At 38.2% G+C, this 15,368-nt stretch overlaps 1 protein-coding gene across 1 annotated transcript in view; it reads right to left on the bottom strand.

Moving 5' to 3' along the window:
- The window catches only part of LOC136864751 (S-adenosyl-L-methionine-dependent tRNA 4-demethylwyosine synthase TYW1), a 198,886-nt gene that overhangs the window by 13,862 nt on the left and 169,656 nt on the right, over window positions 1-15,368 (bottom strand). The window contains exon 11 of the mRNA XM_067142109.2: window positions 1,524-1,628. Coding sequence (XP_066998210.2) covers window positions 1,524-1,628 — 105 coding nt within the window. The remainder of the gene's footprint in view (window positions 1-1,523; window positions 1,629-15,368) is intronic.

Below are 15,368 nucleotides of genomic sequence, written 5' to 3' on the forward strand. Positions count from 1 at the left end.
AGTCGTTGACAATAAACGACCGCCTCTTTACTACACATCGCTAGCCGCGACAACCGGTTGTACAGAGCCTGTGTGTTTCTCAGATCTGCAGAATGGCATCTAATTCTTAGAAAAGCCATGGCTACTCAGTGCAGAGTCATAACGCGTATATTGTACTTGATGCTTAGTACAATTAAGGTTTATAGACAGCAGGAATATTTTCGTGATGGATAGTCGTATTGTAAAGATACGTGGAAAAGGTATTGCCGGCAAATTTTCAACGGGTTCTAGTCGATATTATGATGCCAATTTTAAGTTAATGTTTATTAAACACTCGGAAATGTAGAATAATTGTGCAGCGCAAGAAAATACGGCATAGGCCTAACTAAAGCCAGTATTTGGCATTAGCGTGAAGACAAAGAGCTAAAAAAATGCGTACTGGACAAAAAATGCATTCAGCGGTCTGCAACTAGGACGCTTTAAAAAAGTCGAAGATGAAATTGTGAGGTATGTGCACGAAAAACGCAAGGGCGGAATGGCCATACCGTGGCGCAATAAACTCGTTCGTTGACTTTCAACGTACGCGATTAGGCCTGTACATTGCTAGCCGCTGAATTTGGCCAAACCCGACAAGCGAGACGTGCGTGTAGCGGCAGCCGGTTATATCTGACGCTGCGTAAAAGTAACAGTTTTATAGAAAGCAAGAATACTTTCCTGATGGATCGTTGTATTGTAGAGACGCATGGAATAGGTACTGCCGGAAAATTTTTAATGAGTTCTCTTCGGTATTATGATGCCAATGTTAAGTTAGTGGTCCTTAAACCCGCGGAAATAAAGAATAATTGTGCAGGCGCAAAAAAAAAAAAAGGAAATAGGGCGTGACGAAAGTCAATGTTCGGCGTCTAAAAATAATCTAAAAATGCGTAGGCCTACTGTACAACAAGGCATTCATATGATTTTACAAACTTCTTTTTGAGCCTGATTTAAAATTTTTGAAGGAAAAAGTGGGGTTCATCTTGGATTCGGAGAAATACGGTACTATATTTTTTTCAGAATGAAATTAATCATACACTTTCACGTAGTATCGGATTACGAAAAATAACAAACAAGTAAGCCGTAGTGTGGATATCATCTGCGGAAACGCAAGTTTCGAACAAACTGATTGCAGTTTCATACCGATTTTAAAGTGCATGAAGGGTTTTCCAACTTTTATAAAAAAATCGGATATAACGACAATCCGTTATAGCGAGTAAATTTTTCGCTGTTATGAATTCTCGCTATAACGGACTTCTACTGTATTCTACTGTGGTGGCAATTTAGACTACTTTAATAATTTATTACCCCCAATTTCTATGGGATCACAATATAATCTGTCTGGAAAGTAAGTTAAAAAAACCAATTTAAAATGTCCTTAAAAAATATGCCACATATACTCCATCTGTAAAGATTTACAAAGATGAAGATAACGGATGTATTTGTACCGTCTTTATAAAACTAGTCCCCCTTCATATTATATATACATTTTATAATTTGGAGATATTTACCAAGGCTGTGAAGGTTTCTTTCCCATTTGTTTCATAGAATCGTTGAATTAAGTAATGGAATTTTTCATAATCGATCCACGTCCACCAATCACTGCCAATTTTGAACTGCAATAAAAAGATACAAACATTACATAAAATATTAAAAGAATAATACCAATTTACAGGTGAGCACTATTTTAATATATTCACAATAAATTTATCCTCCCTTCATTCAATTTTTTTTTTTTTTTGGTGATATATGAAGCCATCTCTTATCACTTTCGTTCAGTTAATTTATAACTCTTAGGTTATTCAGTCTGCCAAAACAAATTCTGAATAAATAAATTTATAAACTACCTGGAAAAGAAAATATATAACAGAATTATGTTTGGAAAAAAAAAACTTAATTAAAATAGAATGACATGTTTTGTTTGTGATGGACACATCAGATTCTGTCAAATCAAACTCAATATTTAGAAATGGATAAATATTTACGTTTATATCTGTTTAAATCCTTAAAAACTTGAAATCTGAACTTATCTTAATGAAGTCCTTACTTCCCTCCTCTCTAGCATGAGTGCAAGTTGTTGCAATACCGGTATTCTGTCGTTGGTGCGAGTCCACCTGGCTACTTAGTTCGTTAACCCTTCACCATGCAACGGCCCCCAACCTGGCCAGATCAATGACATACTGAACTTCACTTTCAGGTGATTGTTTTTGTTCCCCTTATTATTATTATTATTTATTATTATCATGTCTGGCTCCATGGCTAAATTGTCAGCGTGCTAACATTTGGTCCACGATGTCACGGGTTTGATTCCCGGCTGGGTTAGGGATGTTAACCTTCATTGGTTAATTCTGATGGCTTGGGGACCCATCTTCACAGACGCACAGGTAGCCTATAAAGCGTCAAATCGAAAGACCTGCACCAAGCCTCTCCAGAGGCCACACGCCACTATTAATTAAAATTATTTTGTAAACTATGCAGGGGTTCATAATGAGCATTTAGTGGGCTGCCTATTATACCAGTAATTTTCTGCTTATGTCAACCCTTTTGGAACTTGGACTACTAAGTCATTAATGGCACTGTCATAGATGAACAAAAGGAACAGGCGAGAAACACACACAGATACGAGCATCTGCCGATTTTTCGTAACCTTGATTTAGCATAAACTGCATTTAACAGACAAAATTTCAAGCCCCGAAAATTATTCCATAAGAGCAATGTTTTTTATATTTGATTTTACATTATTCACTCTGGGATAGAACCCGCATTTAGTGTTAGGAAATGTTAAAATTCTTAAGTATTTACTTCTATTCGTTATAATTATGGGACATTAAGAACCAACGAAAAAGACATCATATGCTTGCTAAAGATGATTCAAAGCAGAAGAGGAATTTAGAGCATGGGTACTTAGTGCTAAAGTGAGATATCAGGCTCACATAAACATCCGACCGCAGCCACTGTAGTACCAGTAGAAGAGAACCCTGTAGTAGTAACATTATTATGCCCTTCGGAAATTCCTATGTTAATCTGCGCAATATCCTTTGGTTAGAATGAAAATCCTTTCACTGATTCATCTGTGATTGCTAGCAAATTTGGGCATGTTACTTTCTCCGTTATCAATATTCATACACTATACTCCAGCATTTATAATGAATGTGATCTATCATCTTCCATATCAATTCCTCGTTACATGTACGAGCATGCTCTCCAATCCTTGAGTCTGTCTTGGCTCTCCTGGACATTCAAAGGTGCTGTTAACGTTGATTAATAATACCCCACAACTCCAACTGGTGTATACAAACATTGGGAGAACATATTTTTAAAATAAATGCATAAAACTGTAACATGGCTGACAACAGTTGCTAATTCCTTAGAAATAAAGAAAGAATATGATACCTCTTCTTCTCAAGATGCAGGGATGTGCATCACTGATTTCAGAGGTTAGGTTTTATACTCTAGTGTCTGGTTATATTTCAGAAAGGCTGTACCCCATGTAAATTTATGGTGAAAAGGTTATCAGTAGTCTACAACAAGCTTGAAATATGTTTTCATAATGTGTACGGTAAACCTAGCTTAGGTTACGCTTTTTGAAGAAAGAAAAGGGAAATGTTGGCCACAGAAGCCTCTGGAGTGATGACATTACTATTTTTAAGAAAGGGAAACATTCACGAGAAGTTTTGGACAGACAGATTGTTTCATGCCAATTTTAATGGGTTTTTCCCTCTTTGCTGACTTTTATGGAAAATCTTATATAACCTTATAAAAACAACCACAGGCCTAAACTGAAACAGTTTTGCATTTAACAACAAAATCTATTGTCAAAAGGAAGGGTTGACCATGGGCTCACCATTATCAGGAATAATAGCGAACATATTCCTAAATAATACTGAAAACAATTTCTGATAATAATAGTAATAATATCTGGTTTACGTCTCACTCACTACTTTTACGGTTTATGGAGATTCCGATGTGCAGAATTAAGTCCCGCAGGGGTTCTTTTATGTGCCAGTAAATCTGCTGACACGAGCCTGACGTATTTGAGCACCTTCAAATTCCACCGGACTGAGCCAGGAACACACCTGCCAAGTTGGGGTCAGAAGGTCAGCGCCTCAACCGCCTGAGCCACTCAGACTGGCAAACAATTTCCGAACCAAGTAAGAGATGGAGAGAAACCAGGATGATCAGTTTTCATAGGTGTGGAACTAAGAGAGGCTACAGAGCTGTTTACAAATAGAAAATTATGGAAGCACTTAGTTAATTCACAAAGGCTTGCAGACTGAATGCTAAAAAGGCATAACAGTGTACAATGTAGATGTATGTACGAGGTAATGATCCATCATCTAGTAACCACGTTTCCCTGTGTATATGCCAAGGATCACCATTCACAGCCTTCAGTAATAATTATTCAACTGGGATCTGCAAATAGCATAGGTCTGTTAATCTGATGATAGTGAAAAGGTATCCGTCTCTCCAAAATGTAAAACTTTGAAAAATAACTTTCAATTTTAAACCGCAGTGAAGCACGACTGAACCTGTCCAATACACCCTCGGATTATGCGTCAAATGGAGTTGGGGGAATGATTATTCATTTTCTTTTCTAACATGCATTTGAATCCCGTACAGAAGAATTGTGATGATGATGATGCTTGTTGTTTTAAAGGGCCTAACATCGAGGTCATTGACCCCTAATGGTACGAAATGAGACGAAATGTTATGACAAATTAAAAGCCCAAAATCCTCCACTGACCAGAATTCAAAGCGTGAGGACAAAGAATGAATGGATGGATCGATATGAATTTAAAACGATCAGTGGAACCGACCCACAGTGCCTCACATGCACAAAAGCTGGCACAAAACAATAGTTTTACTGACCAAGGGACTGCTTCTATAGCACGATGCTGAATCGATTATGCTTGTAGTCGAAACGGGTCCAAAATCCAGGTCATCGACCCCTCATAATGGTACTTATCGCTAGGAAAGTAGAACCATGCTATTTGTCATTTGGCGGTACTAATCAAAAGTAGCGTAGACTCGCGCTATTCCACACATTATGGTACTATTCACAGGTAGTGTAATGCGCACATGTAACACAGACCTATGCTGTTTCGCACACTGCGGCGCTATTTACAGGCAACGCAAACCTATAAAGGCAACACAAACCTATGGCACTCCTCACATAAGTGGACTAACCACAGGGACCTGAACTATCCCGTGGTATTCCTCACATAGTGGGAACTAAGCATAGGCAAGGCAGAACCATGGTGTCGCTCATCTCATTGTGTTGCTCATACAGGGGTACGAATCACAGGTACTGTAAGAACCTAATCCTTATTCACACACTGTCACTACTAATCACAAACCTACTGCGTACCTAACATAGTGGTACTACGTGCAAGTAAATGCGACCCATGGTGTTCCCTGCGTGATGGTACTAATTACAAGTAGTCTTATGGTTCTAATGTGAGCATCCATTGGTCGCCCCTTTTCGTCGCCTCTTACGACAGGCAGGGGGTACTGTGGGTGTATTCTGCATGTGCGTCCCCCACTCGCAAGGGGTAGTGTGTGTGGTCCGCAAGAGGTATTTTATTTCCCTCAAGTCTGCCGCCAAGCCGGTTAGGGACCCCCTATCCGCCACCTGGGATGCGCCACGTGGGAGTATGACCTCCCCCCCTGCTACGCCAGCGTAGTAAGTTCGTGGTACAGAAGAATTACAATGTTTTTTAAACCCTACCTTATTTAACATCTAAGATGTAAAAGCGATCAACCTGTGAAGTTTAGATGTTGTACGTCAAACAGTAATGTGGGAATGAATGTGTTTTAGGCGGAGACTGTTTTAAAAATATTTCTTAACATCTAGAACATAGAAGACCACCCTTCATGTAAAATTTTAGGATTGGACCTGAAACGGTTCCGAAAGAATGGATATTGTGTTTTTGAGAGTCAACCACCATCTAAACCGTTTCGGGAAGAAATATTTTTTTGAAGTACAGTATATGGTATTTTACGTCTCGGACATAAACAAAGAACCTTCTCGTAAAATTACAAATTTGTACGTCAAATAGTTTTGGAGGGATGAATAATTTTGTTTGCGGAGATAACCCCATTTTAAGTTATAGTGTCAAATGCATGCAGGCCAGGCAGCCAAAGCTAGTGCATCACAACCACAATAGCAATCACACACATCGGCATTTATAGACCGGAGAAGACCCACCTTCCTGCATTTGACACTCAGAATAGAAATTACATTCATACTCCAGCCATATTCAACCGCAGCTGCACACATCTACCTCAGACAATACATCAGACTTGTTATAATGATTGATAAATCAACCATAAACTAATGAAAAAGCATAATATACAGCAAAAAGAAGATCACCACTTACAAAAAAAAGCACAGACATTCTCCATATCATACTGAAGAAAATCAATGAATGCAAGACCGGAAACTTACTCTAAAAAATTGTTTCCTATTTATTGTAACGGATCTTACATGAATTTGCACATTTTAAAATGACATTCTACATGTACTATATATATTTTTAAGAGTGTTTATGTAACTGTAGTTTTAATAATAGTCCATTTATACGATTTTCACATCATATTGAAGAAAATCAACATACGCAGGATGAAAACTTACTCCAACAAAATGTTCCCTATTTATTTATTATAACGGATTTTACTTGAACTGTATATTTTAAGACAACATTTTACATGTATCACATATATTTTTAAAAAAGTGTTTACGTAATTGTACTTTTAATAACAGCCCATTTACATGATTTTAGGCCTAAAAAATTCACCTACACATTTTAGATTGTACATAGTCGAATTTACCCTGAAGTATGCTCAATTAGAAGTAAGATATATCCTAACATTATGACTATTATTATGGACAAGGCAAATCAACTAATTTGATTTATGTGAAGGTAACGGTGTACAGCTGAGGATGACTACATGTAAAGAGTCGAAACCGGTACTGTAGATATTTGTATAAATAAATTTGTATTGATAAGGTGGAACCTTTCTCGTCTATAACTTACGATAACGGTCAATACGGAAAATGAAACTGATAAATCAAGATATAATCCCATTTAACACCTTAGGGGTAGAATGTTTAAAAAATATTTCCTATTTCACACCTAGTACTTAAAGTATATACTGCTATTTGGAATTTTGTCTTCGTACGTTAAAAGATTTTGAGGGAAGGAATAAATATATCCGTTTTCAGATCTCAACCCCCATTTAACTCTCTGAGGGGTTAAATTTGTTTCAAACTTTCTGTTACTTAACACCTAGAATACGATTTTTCCTCATCCCCCAGTCAAAACCTCTTAGGGGTGTATTGTTTTTTGATGACCACTTCTTACTTAAAATCTAAGATATAGAATTTACTGTGCATAGATGGAAGCACCGATCTCTGAAAAAAAAAAAAAAAAAATCAAAAGGAAACCACCTTTATTATTTAGGCCTATTATATGTATTAAGCTTGTGGAAAGTGATTAGTAATTTGAGAGGTTTAAATCTTGAAATATTAGACATTCAACGTCCGCAAGAATTCATAGATACCATTAATGGTATAGAGTCCCAGAAAAATGTTCCTCCAGTTGTGTATCAAGTTCAAGATTAGTTCCGTTAAACCCTTGAGTTTTACAAATAACATCTTTCGGCAATAAAGAAAAGGAGTCGGAAATTTGGTTGAGTACCTGGGTTGTTGTGGAGACTTAGTTTTACAACTTCAACAACTTCTGCATGATCCCAATAATTATACGTGAAATATTTTGAATTATGATATATCTGACACCTACAACATCCAAAAATGGAGAAATTTCAAATTCATACGTGAAATGGTTTGGAAAGATGAATAATATTGCCTTAAGTAGTCACCCCCAGCCAAAACCTCTCAGGTGAATTGTTTTAGGACCTTTTCTTATTTAAAATCTAAAACATATAGGAGCAACCATCATGTTAAATTTTAATCTCGTATGTCAAATGGTTTCAGAGAAATTAATATTATGTCATCAGAACTCACCCCCAGTCAAAACCCCTTCAGGGTGTGTAGGTTTAAGACCACTTCTTGAATAAAATGTAATGCATATAGGGCCGGGCTGAGTGGCTCAGATGGCTGAGGTGCTTGGCCTTCTAACCCCAACTTGGCAGGTTCGATCCTAGCTCAGTCCGGTGGTACCTGAAGGTGCTCAAATATGTCAGCCTCGTGTTTGCAGATTTACTGGCACGTAAAAGAACTCCTGCGGGACTAAATTTTGGCACCTCGGCGTATCCAAAAACTGTAAAAGTACAGTAGTTAGTGGGACGTTAAGCTAATAACATTATTATTATTATTATTATTATTATTATTATTATTATTATTATTATTATTAATGTATGTAGGAGCAATCATCATGTGAAGTTTCAACCTCGAATGTCAAACGGTTTCATACATACATCATCATTATAGACCGTTATGCCTTTCAGCATTCAGTCTGCAAGCGTCTGTGAATTTACTAAACGTCGCCACAACTATTTGCAACTGGTGCTGTGGCCTCATTCATTTCTATACCTCTTATCTTTAAATCGTTAGAAACAGAGTCCAACAACTGTCGTCTTTGTCTCCCTCTACTTCTCTTACCCTCCGCAACAGAGTCATTATTCTCCTAGATAACCTATCTTCCTCCATTCGCCTCACATGACCCCACCACCGAAGCCGGTTTATGCGTACAGCTTCATCCATCGAGTTCATTCCTAACTTAGCCTTTATCTCCTCATTCCAAGTACCCTCCTGCCATTGTTCACACCTGTTTGCACCAGCAATCATTCTCGCTACTTTTATGTCTGTTACTTCTAACTTATGAATAAGATGTCCTGAGTCCACACAGCTTTCACGCCCGTAAAGCAAAGTTGATCTGAAAACATAGTTTCGTCCGGGAGCTGACTTCATTCTCACAGAATACTGTTGATCGCAACTGTGAGCTCACTGTATTAGCTTTACTGCACCTTGATTCAATCTCACTTACACCAAGCTTGATAGCTGCAGTCGCTTACGTGTGGCCAGTATCCAGTATTTGGAAGACAGTGGGTTCGAACCCCACTGTCAGCAGCCCTGAAGATGGTTTTCCGCGGTTTCCCGTTTTCACACCAGGCAAATAATGGGGCTGTACCTTAAATAAGGCCATGGCCCCGCTTCCTTCCCACTCCTAGCCCTTTCCTATTCCATCGTCGCCGTAAGACCTATATTTGTCGGTACGGAGTAAAGCAACTTGCAATAAATAAATAAATAAATAAATAAATAAATAAATAAATAAATAAAAAATAAATAAATAAATAAATAAATAAATAAATAAAATAAAAAATAAATCTCACTATATTACCAACCTGGGAGAACACACATCCTAAATACTTGAAATTACCTACCTGTTCCAGTTTTCTATCACCAACCTAACATTCAGTTCTGTTGAATTTCTTACCTACTAACACCAATTTAGTCTTCAAAAGGCTAATTTTCATACCATACTCATTGCACCTATTTTAAGTTCCAAGATATTAGACTGCAGGCTTTCAGCACAATCTGCCATTAAGACCAAATCGTAAGCATAGGCCAAACTGCTTACTACATTTCCACCTAACCGAATCCCAACTGCCACTTTATACCTTTCAGCTGCTGATCCATCTGAACTACAAACTACAAAGGCGAAAGATTACAGCCTTGTCTAACCCCTGTAAGTACCCTGAACCAAGAACTCATTCTACCATCAATTCTCACTGCAGCCCAATTGTCAACATAAATGCCTTTGATTGTATTAATCTACCCTTAATACCATAGTCCCCCAGTATAGTGAATATATTTTCCCTTGGTACCCTGTCACATTCTTTTTCTAGACGTACAAAACACGAACACAACTGTCTATTCCTCTCGTAGCATTTTTCAATTACTTGGCGCATACTGAAATTCTGATCCTGACAGCCCCTCTGTGGTCTGAAACCACACTGGTTTTCATCCAAATTCCTCACAACCACTGATCGCACCCTCTCTTCCAAGATGCCTGCGAATACTTTGCCTGGTATACTAATTAATGAGATACCTCGATAGTTGTTGCAATCCTTCCTGTTTCTTTGCTTATAGATAGGTACAATTACTGCATTTGTCCAATCTCAAGGTACCTTACCAACACTCCTACTCTTACTACTCTATATAGCCATTTCATCCCTGCTATCCCACTATACTTCAGCATTTCAGGTCTAATTTCATCTATTCCTGCTGTTTTATGACAATGGAGTTTATTTACAATCCTATCTTTTCCACTTCCTCAAGCATAATTTCACCAAAATAATTTTCCTCCTCCCCATGAGCTCCGTTGTTTGCGACACCACCATGAAGATTTCCTTTCACGTTGAGAAGGTTTTCAAAATATCCCCTCCACCTGTCCAGTGATTCCCTGGGATCTATTATGAGTTCACTTGAATTACGCAAAACACTGTTCATTTCCTTTCTCCCTCTCTTCCTAAGATTATTTCCCTGCTGCTTGACCTAGCATTTCTAGGTTATTACTAAAATCTTCCTAAGACTTCTTTTTGGATTCGACAACTATTAGTTTCACTATGTCCTTTCATCTACATACAATTCCCTCTCTGCATCAGCCCTTGTTTAGAGCCATTTCTGATAAGCCTTCTTTTTACTTTTACAAGCTGCTCTCACTTCATCGTTCCACCAAGATGTTTGCTTTTCCCATCTGTTCACACAATTGTTCCTAGGCATTCCCTTGCTGTTTCCACTAAAGCATCCCTGTATGCCACCCTTCCTCTTTCTATATCCTGAACACGCTTACTGTCCACTCTTCGGAACGTCTCGCAAATCATATCCACGTACTTCTGTTTAATTTCCTCGTCTTGGAGATTTTCTAACCTTCTTCGTTAGCAGACTGATTTCACTTTCCCTATCCCAGGCCTAGAGATACTTACTTCACTATAGATCAGATAGTGGTTGGTATCATAAAAAAAATCCTCCCAAAAACCCATACATTCCTAGATTTCCTGAATTCGAAGTTGGTTAAGATTCTAGCACAGAAGTCCAGCAAACGCATCCCATTCCTATTAGCTTCCATATCTTTCCCACATTAACCAATCACCCTTTTGTATCCTTCAGTTCTATTTTCAACTCTCGCATTGAAATCGCCTATTAGCACTATCCTATCCTGGCTGTTGACCCAGAGAAATGAATATTTTTGTTATCAGACCCCAAACCTCAGTCAAAACCCCCTTAGGAATATATGAAACCACTTTTTATTTAAAATCTAAGATGTATAGGAGGAACAATCGTATGAAATTTCAACCTCGTATGTCAAACGGTTTTAGAGAAATAAATATGTTTGTCATCGGATATCAAGGGGTGCATTGTTACAAGGCCAGTTTTTATTTAAAATCGAAGACACTGAAGAGTAACCACCATATGAAATTCCAACCTCCTATGCCTGTTTATTGTTTAAAGACCACTTTCCTCACCCCTACACTCCCCCACTCCCACAGTCAAAATCCCTTACGGGTCTAGTGTTTTTAGACCACTTTTTATTTAAAAATCTATTACATATAGAAGCAACCATAATGTGAAATTTCAACCTCATAAGTCAAAGGGTTTCAGAGATACGAATATTTATTTTTCAGGCTTTTTCCACCCAGTCCAAATGCCTTAGGGGTGTGTTATTTTAAGACCACTTTAATTTAAAATCTAACATATATAGGACAATCAAAATGCAAAATTTTACGCTTGTATGTCAAAAGCTTTGAGAGATATGAATATTCATGTTGTCAGCTACATCCCACCCCCAATCAAATACCCTAGGAGGTGTACTGATTTGACGCCCCTTCTTATTTAAAATCTATTTCTTATAGAAGCAAATGTCATGTAAAATTTCAGCCTCATATGCCAGTTGATTTCAGAGATATGAATTGTGTTTTTAGGCCTCACTCTCACGGTCAAAAACCCCTAGGGTTTATTGTTTTACGACAACTCTTCACTTAAATTCTAAGAACTATGTGAGCAAGTGAAATTTCAAATTCATATGCCGAATGATTTGAGAGAAATGAATATTTATGCCGCCGAGACCTCACCTCCTAGTCAATCTCCCCCCACCCTTAAGGGTGTATTGTTTTCGGGACACTTCTTATTCAAAATTGAAGACATAAAAGGACCACTGTCATGTGAAATTTCAAGCCCACGTGTCAAACAGTTGGAGAGAAATGAATATTTATGTTGTCACCAAACCCTCCAGTCAAAACCCCTTAGGGGCGTCTTATTATAAGACTATGTTTTATTGAAAATCTAAGACATACAGGAGGAACCAACATTCTAAATTTCAACCTTGTATGTGAAACTGTTTCAGAGAAAGGAATATTTTTGTTTTTGGGTATTAACTATCCAATTAACCCTTAAGGGCTGATTTTTTCCTAAACATGTCTTATTAAACATCTAGTACACAAAGAAGCAATCATCGAGTGCTATTTCAACATTGTCTGGTTTCTGAGGAATGAATATTTTGGTTTTTAGGGTTTTACCCATGTTATCACCTTAGGGGTGGAATTTTTTGAAACACTTTCTAAGTAGGTGCCTATTGCCTTATATATATATATATATACACACACCAATTTTCACGTCTGTAACGTCTTCAGTTTTAGAGATGTAAGTATCCTCATAAAAATAATTCAACTCCGTCTTCACTTCTTTTCACCCCCCCCCCTTTCCAAGTAGATGTTCAGCGAACAAGAAAATACATTTCTTTATATTTAAAGGAGACACCAAATATCAATTTTCATGTCTGTAGTATCTTCACTTTTTGATATATAAGTATCCTCATAGAAAGGACTGAACGCCTTTTTCACCCTCCCCCTTAAAAGAATTTTTTTAAAAAAGTGTTTATTTTTAAAGGAGATTGCTAATACCCATTTTCACGCCTGCAACATCTTCAGTTTTTGAGATATAAGTATCCTCATAAAAATAATTTAAACTATTTCACATCCCTTCACCCCCACCCCTTATGCCCCTTAAGTGGATTTTCTGAAACAAAAAAGGATGTTTCTTTATTTTTAAAAGGGATTCCTAATACCGATGTTCATGTCTGTAATATCTTCAGTTTTTTAATATATAAGTATCTTCACAGAAGCCTCTGTGGCTAAGACGGCAGCGCGCCGGCCTCTCACCGCTGTATACCGTGATTCAAATCCAGGTCACTCCATGTGAGATTTGTGCTGGACAAAGCGGAAGCAGAACAGGTTTTTCTCTGGGTATTCCGGTTTTCCCTGCCATCTTTCATTCCAAAAACACTCTCCAATATCATTTCATTTCATCTGCCAGTCATTAATCATTGCTCCAGAGTAATGCGACAGGCTTCGGCAGCCGGTACAATTCCTATCCTCGCTGGTAGATGGGGCTTCATTCATTCCACTCCTGACCCGGTCAAATGACCGGATTCAGGCTGTGGATTTTCATTTTCAGTATCTTCATAAAAAGGATTAATAATAATAATCATATGGCCTCAGCTACCGTGTGCAGACATTTCAATTTGACGCCAACTGGCAGTCTGCTCGTCAATTTCGACGTTCCGTTTTACTCTACACCCACTAGATGGCAGACACAGTAAACCGGATCTCTCTTGGGCGTCTATGGCTGAGATTTAATGAATTTTGTCGGGTAAATACCAGAAGTATCACCAGAGATCTTTTACATGCCGACATCGTACGACATGGAGTGTCGAATGGACTTTTTTCCGCCCTTCAGAAATCCGATTACCTCTGCCGGGTTTGAACCCGCTATCTTGGGATCCGGAGGCCGACACTCTACCACGGATCCACAGAGGCAACACATAAAAAGGATTGAACCCCTTCTTCACCTCTTTTCACCCTCCCTTAAGAGGATTTTCAGAAAATAAAAAAGTACTTGTTTTTTCTTTATAAAGGAGATTCCAAACACTAACTTTTACATATCTAAACTGTCAAGTTTTTGAGATATAGATTTACTGATTTAAACAATTCACCCCTCTTCACTCCCTTAGCGATGGAATATCCAAAAATCCTCTCTTAGTGAGCTCCTACACTGTAACATAAATATATTCCCAAAATTTCATTTGTTTCTGTCCAGTGGTTTTGGCTCGGCGATGATGAGTCAGTCAGTCAGCCAGGACATGTTATTTTAATATTGATTTTCAAAGAATAATTGAGCCAAGGCTAGTTATGGTGCAATACAGGTCTTTTGCTTAGATAGCAGGGCAGTTTAACACAAGAGTAATCTTAAGCACAAACAGTACAAAGTTGTAATTACAGTATAGTGTAGATATCTCCTGGTTTTAATGCTGTCATTGTTCGACTCGGCTGAATGGTCAGCGTACTGGCCTCCGGTTCACAGGGTCCCGGTTCGATTCCCGGCCGGGTCGGAGTTTTTAATCTTCATTGGTTAATTCCAATGGCCCGGGTGCTGGGTGTTTGAGCTGTCCCCAACATCCCTGCAACTCTCACACCACACATAACACTATCCTCCACTACAATAACACGCAGTTACCTACACATGGCAGATGCCGTCCACCCTCACCGGAGGGTCTGCCTTATAGGGGCTGCACTCGGCTAGTAATAGGCACACAAAATTATTATTCTTAATGCTGTCATTGTGTAAATGTGTGAAGGTGCAATTTATGCTAACACAGGCCAAGATTTCTGAAAAAGATGTGCTTCCTACTGAAACATCGATTTAAGGTAAACCCCCGTATACGGTAAAAAAAAAAAAAATAAATAATATCGGGTGTCTGTAAAAATGCTAAGTTGTATTGAAGATAAAGAGGTTGTAAATATGGGAGACATGAATGCACATGTTGGAACAGACAGACAGGGAAAAGAAGAGAGAATTTGCCCCTGTAGTTATGGAAACCAAGATGAAGAAGGACATTTGGTAATAGACTTTTATAGAAGGAATGGATTAATTGCTGGCAATACGTGGTTTAGAAAAAAAGAACTCACATACGGGAGGTAGAAAGAACACATAGTTTCTGTTAGGCACGTAAATGAGCGAATGATGTGGGTAGATTTGTCAGTGGGTAAGAATTGTGTCCGTGTATTCACCATGTGAGGGTGCAGATGAGGATGTTGACAAGTTTTATGAAGCATTGAGTGACATCGTGGTCAGGGTCAACAGCAAGGATAGAATAGTGCTAATGGGCGATTTCAATGTGAGAGTTGGGAATAGAACTGAAGGATACGAAAAGGTGATTGGTAAATGTGGGGAAGATATGAAAGCTAATGGGAATGGGAAGCGTTTGCTGGACTTCTGTGCTAGTATGGGTTTAGCTGTTACGAATACATTCTTCAAGCATAAGGCTATTCACCGC

This window comes from Anabrus simplex, chromosome 2 (genome assembly GCF_040414725.1).
Source record: "Anabrus simplex isolate iqAnaSimp1 chromosome 2, ASM4041472v1, whole genome shotgun sequence".
Lineage (NCBI taxonomy): Eukaryota > Metazoa > Arthropoda > Insecta > Orthoptera > Tettigoniidae > Anabrus > Anabrus simplex.